Source organism: Paralichthys olivaceus, chromosome 4 (assembly GCF_024713975.1).
Source record: "Paralichthys olivaceus isolate ysfri-2021 chromosome 4, ASM2471397v2, whole genome shotgun sequence".
NCBI lineage: Eukaryota > Metazoa > Chordata > Actinopteri > Pleuronectiformes > Paralichthyidae > Paralichthys > Paralichthys olivaceus.
In genome coordinates, this window is record NC_091096.1 from 20,180,831 (window position 1) to 20,199,528 (window position 18,698).

The window sequence follows — 18,698 nt, forward strand, 5'->3', positions numbered from 1 at the left end:
GTGTGTGTGTGTGTGTGTGTGTGTGTGTGTGTGTGTGTGTGTGTGTGTGTGTGTGTGTGTGTGTGTGTGTGTGTGTGTGTGTGTGTGTGTGTGTGTGTGTGTGTGTGTGTGTGTGTGTGTGAGATTAAATACCACTATGTTGCTTTGAGCCAGCACAATCGACTTCTTTGTTTTGCTAACCGGTTTGATAACCTTGGCACTCATCCCTGCTGGGATAGATGAGTACTAATATCTGTGTGGACGAGCGCTCAGGATTTCATCCCAGTACATCTCCTGCTCACTCAGGGCTGTTACCAGTCAGCTGAGGATACATGCAGCCTACTATGAAGACAAAATGAAACTTTGTAGTCTGAAAAGCTCAGTGTTGTTCTACCATGGGGTAACATTTGTCGTAAGTGTGTGGATAATGAATCTTTCAACCATCATGGCTTGGAGGTATTGTGCCAAATTACAGTGCACTTTGATATCTCAGAAATGGCACAGGCCTAGGGCAGGACAAAGGAAACCTTTCGTTAGGCTTCAGGGCTACTAATCTTCCCCTTTACCATCTGGTGTCCAGAGGACAATGCAATATCTGTCTTTAAAGGGCGTAATCTATTAGATCTGTTAGTTCTCACCCATTATACACCACAATATGTGTAGATATTCAATGTATTTTGTTGGATTTGGAAGTATTTATCTTTCCTACTGCACTGACTTGGCTCAGAATGTGTTTGTTTGCATGTTTGGGTATGTGGAAGTGTTAATTTGGGTTGGGGGTTAAGGCTGTAAAGATTTTATGTGGTTTGTTATTGCAGATATTGTTTGGGTAATGAAGCATGGGTCATCGAGTGTGTTTTATCACTCTGACTCCAAAATGTTTGAATGATATCTTCTCATTTTCCCTAAACTTACGCACCATGAATTGCCCACTTCCTCCTCCTCTGTCCTTGCCTGTGACCTGAGGGACCCCGTGGCTCAGCTGAAGTGACTAATGTAGAATACGATTACATTAATCAGCGGGGAACGTGACCTTACAACTGACAGATTAAGTGTCAGGAATAAAACTCTGTCTTGCAGCAAAGAAAGACACAAACTGAGTGGCTGCCTAAGGAGATTACTGGCCCTGACCTTTATTTGAAGCACTGGCCGGCTCTTTCCAGCCTAGACAAGTTTTATAAGTTTGGCTCCCCTCGCTGTCCTTTCCAGCCAGAAGCAAGTTTGAGTTTATTGAGAGGTGGCATACAAGGACAGCCATTGTGTGTGTGTGTGTGCATCTGTTTGTTTCTATATTGGATAAAGATGTTAGGCAGAAAAAGTCCAGCAAGAGGAGCATGTTTGTGAAACATGTAATGTATGTGAAAAATTATGAAAGCCAAAGCATTGTTTGAATTTAGGTTTTCCTTGAACGCCCTCACCATCTCCTTTTCTCTCTATCCCTCTTCCCCTCTGCCTCTCTTTTGTCATCCCTCTCAGAAATCAGGCGATGAGAAAGAAGCTCATCTTATACTTCAAGAGGAGAAATCATGCTCGTAAGCAGTGGGTAAGTAGAGAACTTGACATGTGTGACTCTAGCTGCTTCATGAAGTTAGTAGCCACTTTAGGCAGTCCAAAGAAGAATAGAGCTCTGGGCCTGATCTGTTGTCAGTAATTTACTGCTATCAGGAGAAACTGTTGAAAAAACAAAACCAATCTCTTATTGTCACCATGAAAAAAAATGACAGATATTTTTTATACATCTGCTAAATTCAGCCAAGCACTATAATGAGCATTGTACAGGGTTAGTATTCGCTCTTGCCTGCCAGTGATTGAGCGAGACTGAGCCAAAGAGCATGACTATAAATAAAGCAGAGATCAATGGGGCGAGCTCTGATGCTGGAGCCAGACGAACATCTTAAAATCAACAGGCCTGACAGAAAATCATTATTGCAAACCAAGTCCACAGTTTTTCCAGTAGATTCCACAAGTCGTGAATATGGAAAAATATAGCTTTATCAAAAAGGGTTTCCAAGCTTAGATGTCTTGCCAGTGACAATTGTCCTACAGCTCTGCATTCATTATGTATTGAAAGTTTATGTGAAGTCAGGAAGAGGAGTTTTCAAATGCAGCACCTTTATCAAAAAGCATATGAGTCATGGATGAGTGTCCAGTTTTCTCTCATATTGTGTCTAAGTGGGGGAGGTAGCTCCTCCTGGGCTGAGTGAGGGAAGACATCACCTTGTTGTTTATGAGCCCACTGAGGGTCATGTCTGCACCAGGGTTAATGGTCTGCTTTACAGCCTGCTTGTGAGGAAGCTGGGAAAACAGTGGGCCGTCGTCTGTCAGAGCAGTGGCTCAAGGCCAGACTCCCCATAGAATACCAAAATATCACCTTGCCCCCTCTGGACATGTAATGGTACATGTTCAGAGACATAGGAGAGACTGAGACTAAGGAAGTTTACTGACTGTGATTATTGAACTGATGGACTGTGTTTTGGCAGATGTCTTATTTGAGCAGTACCTGTTGAAGGTGCAGTGTGTAGGATTTAGGAGAGATTTAGGATTCAGCTGTAGAACAGGAATATAGTTAATTTGTGTATAATAACCTGTAGCTATGAATCATGTTTTTGTTCGCATAGAATTAGCTCTTTATATCTTCATTAGGGGCCTGTCCTCTTCCATGAAGACAATCATGTTGTACCACCATTTTTCCACAGTGGCCCAGTACCGACAAACCAAATGTGATGACAGTGAAATTACTCTTTTGAAATTAGACATTAACAAAAGACCTGTCTGGAAATATAGGGTAAAGGCATGATTTTCCGGGGGCATCATGATTGTGGTGGTTAAAATTAAAAATCAACAATATGTGACAAAAAATCTAATTTGCAGTTGTTCCGATCTGAAACAATGACTTGAATAGCAACTGCTGGCAGTGGCATGATTGAAGAGGTTGAGCCCATTTCTGGTGTATCTCACGATTATTTAAGTAAATACATAAAATAGGCATACATGACAGTATGTTAATTTCTATTATACCAAACCCTGGCCATTTGCAGCCTCACCTCACCACCTTTTATACCAGTAAATCCTTCACACTGCACTTTTAAAATTGCTGCAATTATTCTTCCTTCAATCTTTGTCGTCCATTCAGTTGTAAATGTAAGCAATATTACAGATAATTTATTGGATCTGCAGTGGATTAAGCTCTTTGCTGTTTCGCTTCAGGAACAGAAATTTTGCCAGCGCTATGATCAGCTGATGGAAGCCTGGGAGAAAAAGGTAGAGCGTATCGAAAACAATCCACGGCGCAGAGCCAAGGAGAGCAAGGTGCGGGAGTACTACGAGAAACAATTCCCAGAGATCCGCAAGCAAAGAGAGCTGCAGGAACGCATGCACAGGTGAGATCACAGGATTTTTTTCCTGTCTCACAATAGGCAGTCTGTGACTGTTCAGAATGGCAGTTCATTTGTTTTCTAGCCTTGTCACTATGATTACTGTAAAGAATGAATGTGGGTTTATTTCACTATGTTTTGTAAGTAACTCAGTTACAGTAATAAGTCTCTATTTCCCCTTTTGCAGCCGTGTTGGGCAGCGAGGAGGTGGGCTGAGCTCATCTGCAGCTCGCAGTGAACATGAGGTCTCTGAAATCATTGATGGAATATCAGAGCATGAGGTAAGCTCTGGTGTTACTGTTTAGTTATGTTAAAATGGTTTCCCCGCCACCTGCTCTTTTGCAACTTATCATGATCATGTTGATTATTTTGACAATTTCCTTTTAGAGTCATTTTCAAGAACAGGGGTAAATGAGATAAATTAAGAACTTCAGGCCTGTGTAAAATAAGCCATTAATGACTTCCATATACAAGACATTATATTTTGATAAAAAATATTATTATTGAGTTTCATTTTCTTTAAAGAGTAGTGATAATGAACAACAAAAACCATATCATAATATCATTAAAACCATAGTCTGAAAAAATTGCAAGTCAAAAGTCAGGTTGGCTCAAGTTTTATTGATGTTGCCAACTGTCACATGTCACACATTTCCTCTAAAGGGGCTTCAACTACACAACATCCCGCTTTTTCCACAGACCCTCAAATCAGATATTAAATATCCCTATAAAAACAACAATTGATGGTAAACATATGATCCAAGCTTTCTGTAATCACTATACCACAGTCTTGTTTTCTTGGCATATGCCAGTACATATTGCCACACACCACAACAGTCCTTCTGGGTCAGCCTTACACTGCTGTGGTTCTATTCTCTGATACCAGGTCACACTGAGGGCTTATTCTTAACTGGTACACCATTGGAATATTTTTGGTAACCAAGTTAGCAGGGCTAGCCAAAGCTAAATACCAGCCCTTAAAGGCCACCACCGCCCAGCAGCAAACACAGCTTCTTTCAATAGATATGTTCCCAAAACTTTGATATTGTCTGACAGTTTGTACTGACTGTCTCTTTTTACACAGCATTACCTTGTCTCTTTTTCGTCCATTTATATCTCAGTCAACACAGTGTCAAGATGCAGAGATTATTGTCCTTACCATGTCCTTAAACTTCATTATAATGGTACATGCTAGCATGTGCTTCTAAATTACAGCTTTCAGAGATAAAGTTGGAAAGGTTTCAGTTGCAATTATTGAAGCCATCTGAGATAAATTATATACATTTCTTTGGCTTGATTTTACTTATACTAACAAAATAAGCCTTTGGTGTCAGACTCCAACAAAATGTGGCACTGCTCTTCTTACCATTGAAGGGCCATGCTATGAGTGGACATTGCTGAGATATCCACTCGTCACACATTCTTTAAGTCCTGTCCCCTTTCCTGAGCTCAGACATTTTCCTACTTTTAAGATTGTAACTTCTTTGAGTTACAGAAAAAGACAACAAGCTGCCCTTTAAATTCCTGTCCTTTTTTCTGAGCTCTTTCACACTTCAAAATGTGGCGTACTCCATCAGGTTTCATATGGTGCAAGTCAGTATAAACGCCATGTTGTCTGATAGTTTCCCTCACCAAATCAGACCGCTCAGTCTGGGATAGTGACTTCTGTGTGTGGCATTTGTCTACTTCAGAACACAGAGAAGCAAATGCGACAGCTGGCAGTCATCCCTCCTATGCTGTTTGATGCTGAGCAGCAACGCATCAAGTTCATCAACATGAATGGACTGATGGATGACCCAATGAAGGTGTACAAGGACCGACAGGTTATGAACATGTGGAGCGAGCAGGAAAAGGACACTTTCAGAGAGAAGTAAGCAAAACACATGGTGGAGACTATAGCTTCAACTTTTTCACATTTACATATGTTGATTTATTGGACAGAATACACTCGAAATAGCTGGCAGTATTTTGGCATTTTGCACCCAGAGAGCTTCTTTTTAAAGGTACAGTGTGTGACATCGAGTGGTGAAAATTGCATGTTGCAGCTGAAGACCCCTCACCCTCTCCTTCCAAAGATGAAAAAGAACCTTTGGTAACCTTGAGTTCTCATAAAAACTCAAAAGATGTTCAGTTTGTCCAGTCTGGACTAATGTAAAAAACATGGCGGCCTCCGTAGAGATGGTCCCCTCAATGTAAATATTAAGTATTTAAATATAAAGGGCCTTTTCTGGGGTAAAGAAACTACAGTTCATACAATTTAGATGAAACAAACAAGTGAAATCATCTTGAGGATTATTCTAAATTAAATTTCTGCCAATGGTTTCTTGTTCACCTAAATCTTACACACTGGTCCTTTAAGCAATAACATGAAGTAAGTTTTGTGAGTTTCGTGTGACCAATGAAGGGATAGTAAGTTGTTGGTAGGGAAGTTAAACTTCCCCTTTCGTGAGAAGCAACAGATGTTTCAAGATCATTTACTTTAAAGCAGAGTCACCACGGATCCCTAAAATAGTCCATGTTATGTGTTTACAGTCATCTTAGCTGGACACCCACGCCTACGTAGAAGAGATATTCTCCATTTATTGCCAGTATATAGGTTTGTAACGATACCTAAACTGATACGAACATCCACAATCTCATGTCTAGATACAGGCTACTGCAAACCCAACATAAAGCAGGCGCTGCCTGTTAGGCTCTCATCACTTCATGAATGTGACAAAACAAATTTTTCAAAATTTCAAATTTCAAAATGATCACTTTGGCAGAGGTCAAATCATCATTTTATTCTATCTTATTTTCCAACTGCATCCGTCATGTGACTCTTCCATGTACCAGCACCATAAGAATATATAGGTTATCCCACCCCCACTGCAAAGGATAAATGAGAAAAAATTAGTTATTAACCAAACCATGGCTCAGAAAACGAGGTCTTTGGGGAATTGTTATAAACGTTCTGCTGACTGATGAATATCAGATAATTAACTCTCCATTCCATACCTAATTTTTTCATAGGATCAATACAGTGGTTTTGGTACATCCATTAGATAATCACCGCCTCAGTCTATCTCTTTTTTATTCTGTGATCATCTTTTGTCCTTCAGCAAATGTCAATGATTTTGAGTTATTCTCTGAAGCAGTTTTCAATACTGTGTTTGTTCTGCTTCTACAGGTTCATCCAGCACCCCAAAAACTTTGTTCTGATTGCATCTTTTCTGGAGAGGAAGGTACTGATTTCCCTCTTTTTTTTCTAATTTTTGTTTCGCGTTATCCCATCTTCATCAGACATGGTTGTTAAAAAAATTATATTTCTCTCATGTTTCAGACTGTGGCTGAGTGTGTGCTGTTTTACTACCTGACGAAAAAGAATGAAAACTATAAGAACATAGTGCGGAGGAACTACCGACGCCGTGGAAGAAGCCAGGTATTCTCGTCTTAGAAGCTCACAGTTCAAACGGATGCTCTCCTTTACGTTTAGCCCCATGTGAGGTGCACCACTCTCTGATTTTCAGAAGAGCTGCACAGCCACAAGCACCAGAATTCTTCTCGTGCTTTCACTTGTCAACCAAGAAGTCAGTTGCTGTCAGTCACTAATTTAGCTAATGACAGTAACTAGGACCATTACACACAAGGCCTGACTCAATTCTCTGCTGTCAAACAGGTTAAAGCAAGAACAACCATCACTTACTTTCAGAGCTCAAAATGTACTGGATCTTTGGGGCCAATACCGATTTAGAGAGTAAAAACGAAATCATTATTTTTTATATGATTTGACATGACTTAATTTGAACATGGCTTTCTGTATTATATTCTTATGTAACAACATATACGCCATCGCAGAAATATCTGTGATACAGTGAATGTAATGTAGGTTTGATTTGATTGAGATGGACCTAAGAGAAAAACTTTTATTCACAATTTAATGCTTCTTCACTTGTGACCGTCAGTCATTCTCATTAACATATCTCAGAGGTGCTTCGAGGGAATCTTTTTAAATTTGGCACATACATTCAGCTGGTCTCAATGATGAACTGATTTTTCATGGACCCCATGTCCATCCCATTATTTTTAACACAATAAATAGGGAACTCCTGGAGGTATTGTCATTACATCTGTCATAAATGTTTTACAAATCGAGAATTGGTGGTTAACTATCAACTCACTTTGACCTCACAAAACACGTTTTTTGAACACCAAGCTTGTTTAAGCTATAAAATGCCAAAGGTGGCTCAGTAGTGCTGATCAAGTGCCACAGATTACTCAACCCTTCATGTCAGAACTATTTCCATACTGACACTTTTTCCTGAACACAGGTCATTTCTATTGCTAATGAGCTCCCAGTTATTACTTAGTCTCAGATCAGGTGCTAGCTGTTTAACATTGCAGTGGCAGGTGCTAATGAAACGGCAGATTCATTTACTGCTGACCTTTTCCTGTGAGTATGAGGATGGCATCTCCTCATCTTTCCTGCGCTCATTACCTAGCAGCAGCAGCAGCAACTAGCACTAATGACTCACACACACAGAGGGAGGTAACGGCAGAGGAAGAACAGACAGTGCAGTGCTATATGTCAGAATGACTGCAAATAATAATAGAGATTATGTTTGGATAGTGAAGCTGAGGATAAGTTATAGACTAATGCAAATGTTAATGTGTTTTCAGCCTTACTGAGTGGGGTGGCCGTGAAATGACTCCTTTAACTACATTTTCTGTAGGTATGGACCAGGATCATCCTGGGGAAAGTTTAGAAGCAGCACTAACACTTCTACATATTCAGGGCGGATAGATATTATTAGACTGTTTATACATCTGAAAAAAAAGGGAACAGGAAAAGTGTAAGCGCTCGACTGAAGGCTTTAGTTTAAAGGCAGCAACTGCAAACACACCAAACTGAGCATGTTTTTGCTGTAAGCATATCTGCTTTGTCAATGCTCAGCAGTCTTCAAGGTTTTTTGGTCAATTCTGTGTGTCTGTACTCATCTGAACTCTAACCCATAAAGCCCAGACAGGCAGGAAGCTGGTGAGGAAGTGGTTCAGGGTGTTTAAAGCACAAAGGTTGTGCAGCAGAATAGCCCTGCTGTAATTCTGGAAGTTTCATATCCTGTTTTGCCTTTGTCGATTATGAACATATTTTTTAGTTTTTAGGTAAGCAAGTATTCTTTATGTTAAAGAAGAGAAAGGGAGAAAGAGGAATTGCTTAATGCTACACATATATTTATTTTATCTCATCAGAAATCTAGCCAGACACCATATTGTCTGTAGTGCTGTGCCAGAAGTACATTAATTGTGTATTCAAATAATATCATAGCCACCTCACAAACGTGCAGAAAATACACAAGATGAAATGACAATCTCTAATCAGAGAGAAATTTTGGCGTCATCTACTGAAGTGACACAAAAACAAACTTCATGACTTATTATGACTCTAGTTAAAGGAACACTAAATAAGATGAGTTCCCTTACACATACACCTCTGTGTTATCCACAGCGGTTTTCCATGTTTGTGCATCCACACTTTGAACTGTGTGTATATCAAATGTGTACAGGTTACAGGAGAGGTTGTGATGTTTGTGTATACATTTACCTGGGATTACCTTTGTAATAAAGTGCCTTGTTTTTCTCTGTCTCTCATCGCAGCATGGCCAGCAGCAGCAGCAACAGCAGCAGCAAGTGAACCGCAGCAGCCAGGAGGACAAGGAGAAGGAAGAGAAGGAGAAGGAGGGAGAGAGGGATGAAGAAAAAAATGAAGCTGAAGACAAGGAGGATGGAATGAAGTGAGTCACTGTTTAAATACTGACTAAATATTTCCACGCTGGAGTAATTTTGTGTATCAAACACGTAAAATTTACGTCTAAATACTGTGTGTGAAAAGATGAAGCTGCGTGAAATCCTTTCCACCACATTGTATGAGCCTGAATCTGTACAGCTGCAGCTATCTTCCAACTCTCTTCATTTCTTTAACGTACATTGTTTTTTAGAGTTGTTCCAGGTTCAGGTCAGGCTGCAACAAATAGTGTAGGAGTAAGTTTTGGCTGCGGGGAGCGGATCTGGAAATCCAATCATTCTGCAACCCTTAAGCTCTCACTCTCTCACCTCTAGCAAGACTTTCCACCTACAGCAAAGTCAAAGTCCATTCGTTGCTCCTATTCAAACAGCTGCTTTCCTGTTTGTGCTTCTCCCCTTTCAAATAGGATGCCAAGTGTCCTTTTTTAAATTCTGTGCTTATGCTTTTAGTCTGGGGGTTTTTTGATGGGGAAAATGAGCAGAATGATTAGCTTAGCTGTGGGCAAGCAGGTGGAGGGGGTGTTTTCAGGTACAGTGCCAACAAAGGATGCACAGACTGAATCTCACTGCTTTCTGTTGCCTGGAAATTAAAGGTTCAGTGTGTAGAATGTAGTGACATCTAGTGGTGAAGTAGCATTTTGTGATTTTTTTAACGTCAATGATACACGATGCCTCTTTTTGAACCGAGGTCCTGCATGAGCACCTGGATCATTCTTTACAGGGAATACATGGATGGAGAGTGTGCTGGCCTTGATTAAGTCCCTGCCCTTTGTACACACCGCCCGTCGCTACTACCAATTGGATGGTTTAGTGAGGTCCTCGGATCGGCCCCGCCGGAGTCGGTCACGGCCCTGGCGGAGCCCCGAAAAGACGATCAAACTTGACTATCTAGAGGAAGTAAAAGTCGTAACAAGGTTTCTGTAGGTGAACCTGAGGAAGGATCAGTACAGGTACAGCAGCTCGACCACTGCAGCCCGACCAACCCCCTGGACGCTTAGGGTCTCATGCTGCCCCCCGTCGTCATATGCGCCACTGGGGCCTGCACATCTCCCGAGGCAGGGGGTGAGCGAGTTTGCGAGAGGAGCTCCCTTTGTAAAAGCATAAAAACAAGTAACCATCCAGTTTTGAGAATGAAATCAGTAAAAGGTACAGATATTTGTGTTCAAATGTAGCTTGTAAAAGTAAAAAGTCATCAGGAAAATAAATACTCAAGTAAAGTACGGATACCTGAAAAATCGACTTAAGTACAGTAATGAAGTATTTGTACTTCGTTACTTTCCACCTCTGAAACACAATAGTGGAAAAAGTCACTAGGATTATTTCATATTCAATTTCTGCCATTAGATCTCTTTCACCTAATTCTTACACACTGGACCTTTTAATTGATAAATGCTGAATTATTTCTGTGTTCATGCACTTTTCAGTGGTATCAGCTGTGGTTTTACATTGCAGCAATTTTAACTGATGGCAGATAATAGATAGTAAAATAGTTAAGCCACTGTGCCAAACTGAAAGGAGGAGATGATGATGATGAAGCATCACCTTCTGCATCCCTGCTCTGAGGTGAGGCCAGGGAGCTCCATGACTCCCAGCACCCCCTGCTACCTGCCTGTTACCCCTGACACAGCTGGCGCAGCTATTTTTAGTGTGCCACCAGCTCCTCTCAGCAAGATTAATGTAGCCTGGGGAGGGTGAATGGAGGAGCAGTGGGTTCAAACTCAATGGCTCTCTCCTGGCATGGCTTTGTGTTGACACTTGATAAATTATCTAGGGGAAAAAAGAGGAACAGTGTGCATACACTTGGGCAGGTTTGACTCACTAAAGCTAAGGCAGTGTAGAGGCAAACGACATCAGAGACACGATGGTGACGCAAGTTTGAATTGACTCAGCTCGTCCTTTGGGACGTTAATCTCAGCAAAGATTGTATTTGTATTATTATTATCATCTCCCTACTCCCTTTTTTTACAATTACTAAATACAATATGATATGTATTTATAATTTTGATACCACATAATATACATTGCAACTTCTGTCTCAGGATTTTGCATCATTCTGATCTTTAGCTGTGAAACATGCTCAGTTGGATTAATACGATAATGTGTGTCAGTCAAAACTGTTTTTCATGTCAATGCTTTCCAAAACCTGTGCATTAGGCTTTTGGCTTCTACATCAGTGATGCATCATTTACATCATACACCCTTCAAACAACCTGTGTGTGTCTGTAGCTGACTCTGTTGACATTTCTCAAATGCAGGGATGACACCTCTGGAGAGGATGCGGAGGACAAAGAGCCAACTGTGGCTTTCAAGGGTCGACGCACAGCCAACAGTCAGGGGCGCCGCAAGGGCCGCATCACCCGCTCTATGACCAGTGAAGTAGAGGAGACCACCACACCCCCGCTCAACAATGAACTTGGTCAGTCTGTAGTGCACCAAATTATTTTGCTCCCTTTGTTTCATCTTATTGAATGTAAAAATACATTTAGCATGCTGTACATTTCAAACGTTACTTTTGGTAAATTATGTGTAACCTTTCATTTCTTATTCATCATAAGGAAACTTCAATCTGGGTTCAAAAGTTATAAAAAATATATAAAAGACGAGGCACATAGTTAAAACCATTAATGTAATGTGCAACTGTCAGGAGCAATAAAATGAAAGGATTTACAGGTGAATTATTTCACTTTCACCTTGCAAGATCAACTTTGATTCAGCTGTGGACTCCTGTCCCACACCACAAGAGTGCACTATTGTTCCTTTTGTCTTCTTTTACTTATTCACGTTCATTTTATATTAAACTGACTCTCATAAACATTCTAAGAAATCGAGAGAGTGAAAAAGTGTGATTGCATGAGTTAAAATCCTCTCTGTGTAAGCAGTGCCCTCTCACCTAGCTCTTTGTTTCCTCGCTGGTGGCAGGTCAGCCATGTACACACCAACACTCTTGCTGCAGGCTATAAACGATTTTTGATTATACAGCAGTTGTGTAGTTGTTATATGCTGTAGTCGCTCTTGCAGCACAGGTTTTAGTTACTGGGAATCCCCAGGTGACTCTGGCTGTAGAGGCTCTCATCAGCAGAAGTTGATGAGAGCCCCCCCCCCCCCCCCCTGCATGAGCAGAGGCCCCTGCTCCACTGTCTGCTGCGCATGGTCAGGGTCGGCCTGGCTCGTGGTTTATGCAGGGAAACAAGCCAGTTGTTATGTCTATAATCATTAACTGACTTCTCTCCTTGGATTTCCTGCTTCCTCCACCTAAAACAAACAGTCCCTAGCGACCCATGCTGCAGTGTCTCCTTGGTGAGCAGCAAAAGCCACCCTGCCCCCACTTACTTATTCTTTTTCTTCTTCTCTTATTTCTCTCTCTATTTCCCTTCCTCTTGTCAGTCACTCCCTAACTGACTTTGTGACAACTGCCCACCCACCCCCACCTCTGCCCGCCTTCTCTAACTTGGTGGTTCTCTATTTTTTTTTTTTTACAGCCAATCTGGAGATGAATGAGAGCTCTCGCTGGACTGAAGAAGAGATGGAAACTGCCAAAAAAGGTAATAAAATGTAAAAAATTCTTCTGCCAGTGAAATGTAACTTCATCGCAGTTACTTGCATAATAATCCATCAAAGAAAGATCATCAGCAGCAGATCAAGGGCTGTTTTTTTGAGAACATAGACAAGTGATGCGGCTGTGACTTCCTGTTTGTGAGGCAGCGACTGCCACGTGCTGCTCGGTTGTGTCTATGCATGTGTGTGCGTGTATGCGTGTGTGTGCATGGTGCGTGCGTCAGTCTGCCTGGACTGGGTCTTTTGCTCTTTGGAGCCATTTCCCTGTCTCTCTGGGTCAAGGCAGCCTGTCGTTTTTTATCAGAGAGGCTGTAAAGTCTGCCTCTTATCAGCAAGCAAATGCAGCAGTCATTAGCCTAGCTTGTTTATTGTCTCTGACTGAAGATTACCCAGAAGCCTATTCTCAGAGATTGCTGACATTCTGCCCATTTTCCTTGTACCAGATCTCCGCGTGAATGCGTCCGACAGTGTCTGTTGCGTGCAGTGCGTGAGTCTCAGTGGCAAACTGAATGAGCTCCTTCACCCTCTGTGGTTTCTAATTTGTACTACTCTGTTGATAGGGATTCCCCACTGATTGTAACACCAGACAGACAGTCTGCTTCTCATCTGTTGGGGTACTTTAAAAAAAAAAAGAAAAAAGACAGATGTTGAAAGTGGTGCATGTTTCAAGAAAATGATGGCTGCTGCAGACAGTTAATAATTTAAAGAACTTTACTTTTGACTCCTCACATTAACAAAAACTCAGCCCGATTCATGTATTTAATGCATCTTTTTTTAAATCTAGGTTTTAGGTGACTTAGTGCTGTTCGTCTAATGTCAAGTCTTGCTCTGCACATGACTCGACAACAATTTCGATTCAATGCGGCTTCTTTGTGGCCATTTCTACATGATATGTCATCATGTTTTGTGTGACTCTCACTTCTGCTTCTGACTACTTCAACCTTTCCTTCCCCGTAATCAACAGCAGATTAACTGCCTCTTGCAATCAACTATCAGCAGTTTAAATACAATATTGAAACCATTTTGGTTTAGAGGAGTTGTCACATCTATCTTGTGTTGTATTTCGCTGTGTGTGTGGTGTCTCCTGCAATTTGGAGTTTGTGTATGCAGGTGTGTTTGTCTGTTAATAGGTTATTTTGTGATAACTGGTGCTGGCCTGGCTGGAACATGGTCTTGTGTAGTAATCCTGGTTAATGTCTATAGTTCCATTCTCCTGCAGTGGGATTAGTGGGGGGGCTCCATCCCAGAGGATTAGCTTGACAGCTTGGTGGGAGCAGGGCTTCCATGAAGCGCTTATGTAACCACAACCACACAACCCAGCTACAGCACCAAAGACCGAAGAGGAGGAGGTGCTCTTTCTCATCTGCGCTAACAAGTACCCCCACACCTGCTCAAAGGGATTCCCCTTCCAAGAACTGAACTCCTGCAAGATCCTAACCACAGCCATGCTTTTCCTTATAGAACTGGATCAGTTTGTCAGTGTGCTCTCACTTACAGGTGCTTCATATCTATATGCTTTAAAGAGGCTTAGGTGTCTTGATGCTAGTGTGTTTATCCCCTTGAAGTAAACAGATCTGAATAATGGCATTAATGGTATCTGGCTGGACAGTGGCACTCCAGCAAGGCAGCACCAGTCTGCACTACCTTCGAGGGTGGCATAGATCACTCTTGTCTTCTCTGCTCATAAAGAGTGGTACCTCAAATAAGGGACAGCCAATCTTTGTAAAGTCTCTCTCATAAACTAACCAGCTCTGTCTGCCCGTGTGTGTAGCAAAGGTTGTGTCTGTGTGCTCTTGGGCCGAGCTGTGTGTGTTTGCATGTGCACCATTCTTGGCTGACGTTTATGTAAGTGCACTAATCTGGCAGGCTTTGCAGGCAGCCAGGCAGCTGGATAACAGCCCCTGCTCTGCTTGCTGGAAGAGCCCATTTAAAGGAGCAGCAAGGAGAGTATACCATATTATCTTTTCCTCTCTTTTTCCTCCACTGTTGCTCTATCTCCGCCTTCCGCTCTGTCTTCGTCTCTCTTGGATGGGAGATGGCGGCAGCCCAGATTGGCAAGAGCTGTGGAAGATTTGGCAAGCGTCTCTTTTCCCTCTCGCACTTTCTCTCTCCCATCACTCTGTGCTGTTATAGACTGGTGAGAGGTCACATTCAAGATGAAAAGCAGGTCAGTCAGGAAAAATGTGAAAGCCTTTATGCTTTCTCATGGTATCAACATCAACTCCCTCTCCTCCCCTCCTCTCTTCCCCCTCTCTTCTCTCTTTTCTTAGTCTCCACTTCTGTATCCTCTCTCTTTCTCTATTGTCTCTTTAGCTCAGTGGCTCTGCTCTGCCCTCTCTCTCTCTTTCCTCTCTCTCTCTCTTTTTCTGCTCTCTGTTTACTCTTGGACTGCCTGAGTGTGTGTTTGTGCCTGTGTGCTTTAGTATTAACAAGAGAGACAGAGAGAGAGAGAGAGAGAGAGAGAGTTCAAGTGAGTGTGTACTCACTCATGCGTTTGTGTGTGTGTGTGTGCGTGCGTGCCGCTGTGCCTGCTGGCAAAGGGAGGTTGGGGGAGGGACAGACCGAATAAGAGAGGGAGGGAGGGGAAAAAAAGAGAGATAGAGGAGAGATCAGATGAGGGGAGAGAAAGGCTGAGTACATAGCACCGCCCCACAGTCCCACTTTCCTGTGGAAGTCTTCCCAGACGACCGCCATTGGGGAGAGACACGGCAGAGAAGAACACACCAATATTCACCGAAGCGCAGGCAGGACAAAGTGAGAGGAAAAAGGAGGGGAGAGGCCAGGAGCATGTGCTGTTTTGGAACACGTCAACCCGACACCGGCTCAAGTATCAAGCCAGCTGGCAGGAAGAGCGCAGAGACTGAGCTGTTTTCATCTCCTCTGCTCTGGATCGGAAGGCCCAGCCCCGAAGAGTTTCCCGGCTGGCCCTCCAGAGATCAGACTGTCTGATAGGGTTTTCCACTGCAGGGCCATGAGGCGACGACTGGAGTGACAGGCATGTGACAGACAGGAAGAACCACTTTCTGGCTGCACCAGGTGCAGATTGGACTTTCTCTGGGAGGAGCTAATGGGATTGCAGCGACCTGATTGGGTGTGAGGCTACCACCTGCTTCAATATTGCTGCCACTGATTGGATGTTTGTTCCATGTGTGTTGCTCCAGCGACTAAGGCCCTGAGTCAACCAGAGCTGCTTCTTCGGATTGTGCTCTAAGTAGGTGCTTACAGTGGAATAAACTGGATATAGCCAGAGGTCATAACAATGTGACCTTTGACTTCATCTGTAAATGAATTGCACTGTTATTGCTCTACATTCACTGAGTGCAGTGTTCCACTAAGTGGTTTGAATATGTGTGACACGACAACCCTGTTTGTGTCTTTGTTCGTCCGTGCATGTGTGTGTGTGTGTGTGTGTGTGTACTCTGGCCTGTTGGAGGGCGTCTAACTGCGCCTGATAGGTGTCGATCACGTGTCTCACTCACTCTTGGAATGAGTCAGGCCAACTGTTCCTCTTGTCTTTCTTGGAGAAGCTATGCCTTTAGTGCAAGTGATGAATATTTCAGCTGAAAACTCTCTTCCACTTTTAACACTTGACAGGTTGTAGGTGTCCAGCAGCTTTTAGACGCTTGCAACTCAGACTTGAAGATTACATTTGCTTGTTATGGTGGTTCTTTTTATAACAGCATTAATACATTCTCGTAGTGAATGTGAATATTATACTTTTCACATTTGCAGGATGATGGACAACTTTTCTAGATCTAAAGTATCTTTACATGAATAGTTATTAATGACAGTGGGTCGTATTTTACTTATGTGAGTGAAATAAATAACGAACTGAAGAGTTATCACATAGACAGTTTTTTGATATTTAATCACATTTGGGGTGACATGTTTATATCTTCATATCTTGTTTACCCCTGAAGATCCATCTGCAGAGAAATAAATAAAGTCCTGTGAATGATATTCTAGAAAATAAATATATATATATATATAAATAAACAACAAATAGACCAGATTTTATTGCACCTATTACTTATTACTTCCATTATACAATAAAACGTCAGTATTGCAGTTCATCTTTCCGATTAATATGACCCTTGAAATGGCGGGGCTGTAAACAGCTGTCCTTTCCTCTCCTCTGGCTTGGAGTTGTAGTTGTCCTACTGCCACCATTAAGTGATGAGATGCAGAGACCTATGTCCAAGGTTATCCCAGGAGGTGTTGGCTCTGTGCCTGTTAATAACACCTCTCGCCCCTCCCCCCATCCCCTTCGAGCGGCTGTCCTGTTGCCAGGACCTGTCAGGCTGGCACAGGAAACAAGTGGGAGGTGTAAGCTTAAGCCTCTTACAACACACACTGTTAATGAGCTGCCTTTAGCTAACAGCAGACTCTGGGAGGGAAGTAAATTCCACGCTACCTGTCTTTTTGACTCATTTACACAGTCAATGCTCTCTACATGTCTTTTAGTACACCTACACTTAACGGTTTGTATATATATATATGTGTGTGTGTGTGTGTGTGTGTGTGTTCGTGCATGCCTGTGTGTGCGCACACTGCGTGACAGGTTGATCTATCACAGCTCTGGCCCAGCGGGTGCCTGTAGACTCTTGTGTAAGGCACAATCATGTGGCTGACTGAGTAAAGGACCAGGGTTTCTTAGAACTGGGTCACATAAAAGTCAGCTACAGTATGACACAGAGTGACCCCAGTGGGAAGAGTTAGTGATGTCATTGGTATGACGGGTCGGCCACCACACCCCGACTCCCCTCGCTCTCTCCATCTCTTTTTCTGTGCTATGGTTTTGACAGCTGTATAGAGTCAGATGTGTGTGGTTGTTGGTTTACCATGGATAATCTTCTAAACTGTGCACTCAAACAGATTGTGGTTGGAGATATTCTCTCTAGAACAGAAACCTAAATAACAGTCTCAAAGCTTACATTGCTGTTTTTCAACTTCATAGAGAATATTATTTTGACACAGAGAGGGGATGTAAGCATACAACAGATACATGTAATCTTTGTCTGAGTGTCTTTGTTCCTGTACCAATCTTAATCCTTCTGCCCTTCCATCTGTTACTTCCAGGCCTTCTCCAGTATGGTAGGAATTGGTCCGCCATCGCCAAGATGGTGGGATCTAAAACCGTGTCACAGTGCAAGAACTTCTATTTCAATTACAAGAAGAGGCAGAAACTGGATGAGATTCTGCAGCAGCATAAAATGAGATCGGTAAGGGGAGGTTTTTTAGCCATATTTACACTATGATATGCTGAACATGTGAAGTTGTTGTACATAATCAAGCCATAAGTTTGGTTGTGCGTTTCCTCTGAAGATCAGTGGGCTGTTTTATTTAGTGTGTGTTTGTTTTGACCCAGGAGAAGGAGCGAAAGGCCCGACGAAGGGGCAAAGCCCTGCAAAATGAGGAGGCTAGTGCCAATTATACAGCAGAAGAGGAGGAGATGGAGGGTTCAGGAGCCAGTGGCAATGAAGACGAGGCCCCTGAAGATGGAGAGGGTACAACACTCACAAGAGAAACACACGCAACACTAAAACAAAACACAACACTATAAATCAAAGGTTTTATTGTACCTGCATCTATTGATTGATGACTTTGTTTGAGTTTTTGAGTCATTTACAGTTTAAAAATAGGTAGCTGGTTTTAGAGGTTATATTTTTACAGTATTTTACAGTATGTTAAATTGGTTGTGCGTTGGGATTTAACAATGTAATAACATAATAGTTTCTGCGGATCTATTTTTCAGTCAAATATACTGACAGGGTTTCTGCAGGGTCTCGATAAGTCTAAAATTCAATAATGTGAATTTCAAATCTTAAACAGTCTTAAATATGTCAACATAATACATACTAGTTTCTAAATGTGTTAAGTTATGTTGTAATTATATCCATATTCATTTGATGCTACTACTGTCATGCTTTAAAATTTGTTTTCTGTTTTAGCAGCATGCCTAGTTTGTAATGTCTCAGTGTGTAGTAGTTCTCTCTCAAATATATCCTC

The 18,698-nt window shown here is 42.1% G+C and overlaps 1 protein-coding gene across 9 annotated transcripts in view; it reads left to right on the forward strand.

The window, feature by feature from the left end:
* The window catches only part of ncor2 (nuclear receptor corepressor 2), an 86,499-nt gene that overhangs the window by 43,687 nt on the left and 24,114 nt on the right, over window positions 1–18,698 (forward strand). For 7 of the 9 annotated variants that reach the window (XM_069524145.1, XM_020093835.2, XM_069524147.1 and 4 more), the window contains exons 9-19: window positions 1,456–1,522; window positions 3,187–3,359; window positions 3,541–3,634; window positions 5,045–5,223; window positions 6,523–6,577; window positions 6,676–6,774; window positions 8,988–9,124; window positions 11,390–11,550; window positions 12,614–12,676; window positions 17,769–17,911; window positions 18,058–18,196. In XM_069524145.1, the coding sequence (XP_069380246.1) occupies window positions 1,456–1,522; window positions 3,187–3,359; window positions 3,541–3,634; window positions 5,045–5,223; window positions 6,523–6,577; window positions 6,676–6,774; window positions 8,988–9,124; window positions 11,390–11,550; window positions 12,614–12,676; window positions 17,769–17,911; window positions 18,058–18,196 (1,310 nt within the window). The remainder of the gene's footprint in view (window positions 1–1,455; window positions 1,523–3,186; window positions 3,360–3,540; window positions 3,635–5,044; window positions 5,224–6,522; window positions 6,578–6,675; window positions 6,775–8,987; window positions 9,125–11,389; window positions 11,551–12,613; window positions 12,677–17,768; window positions 17,912–18,057; window positions 18,197–18,698) is intronic. The other 2 variants (XM_069524146.1, XM_069524150.1) reach the window with 1 other exon arrangement.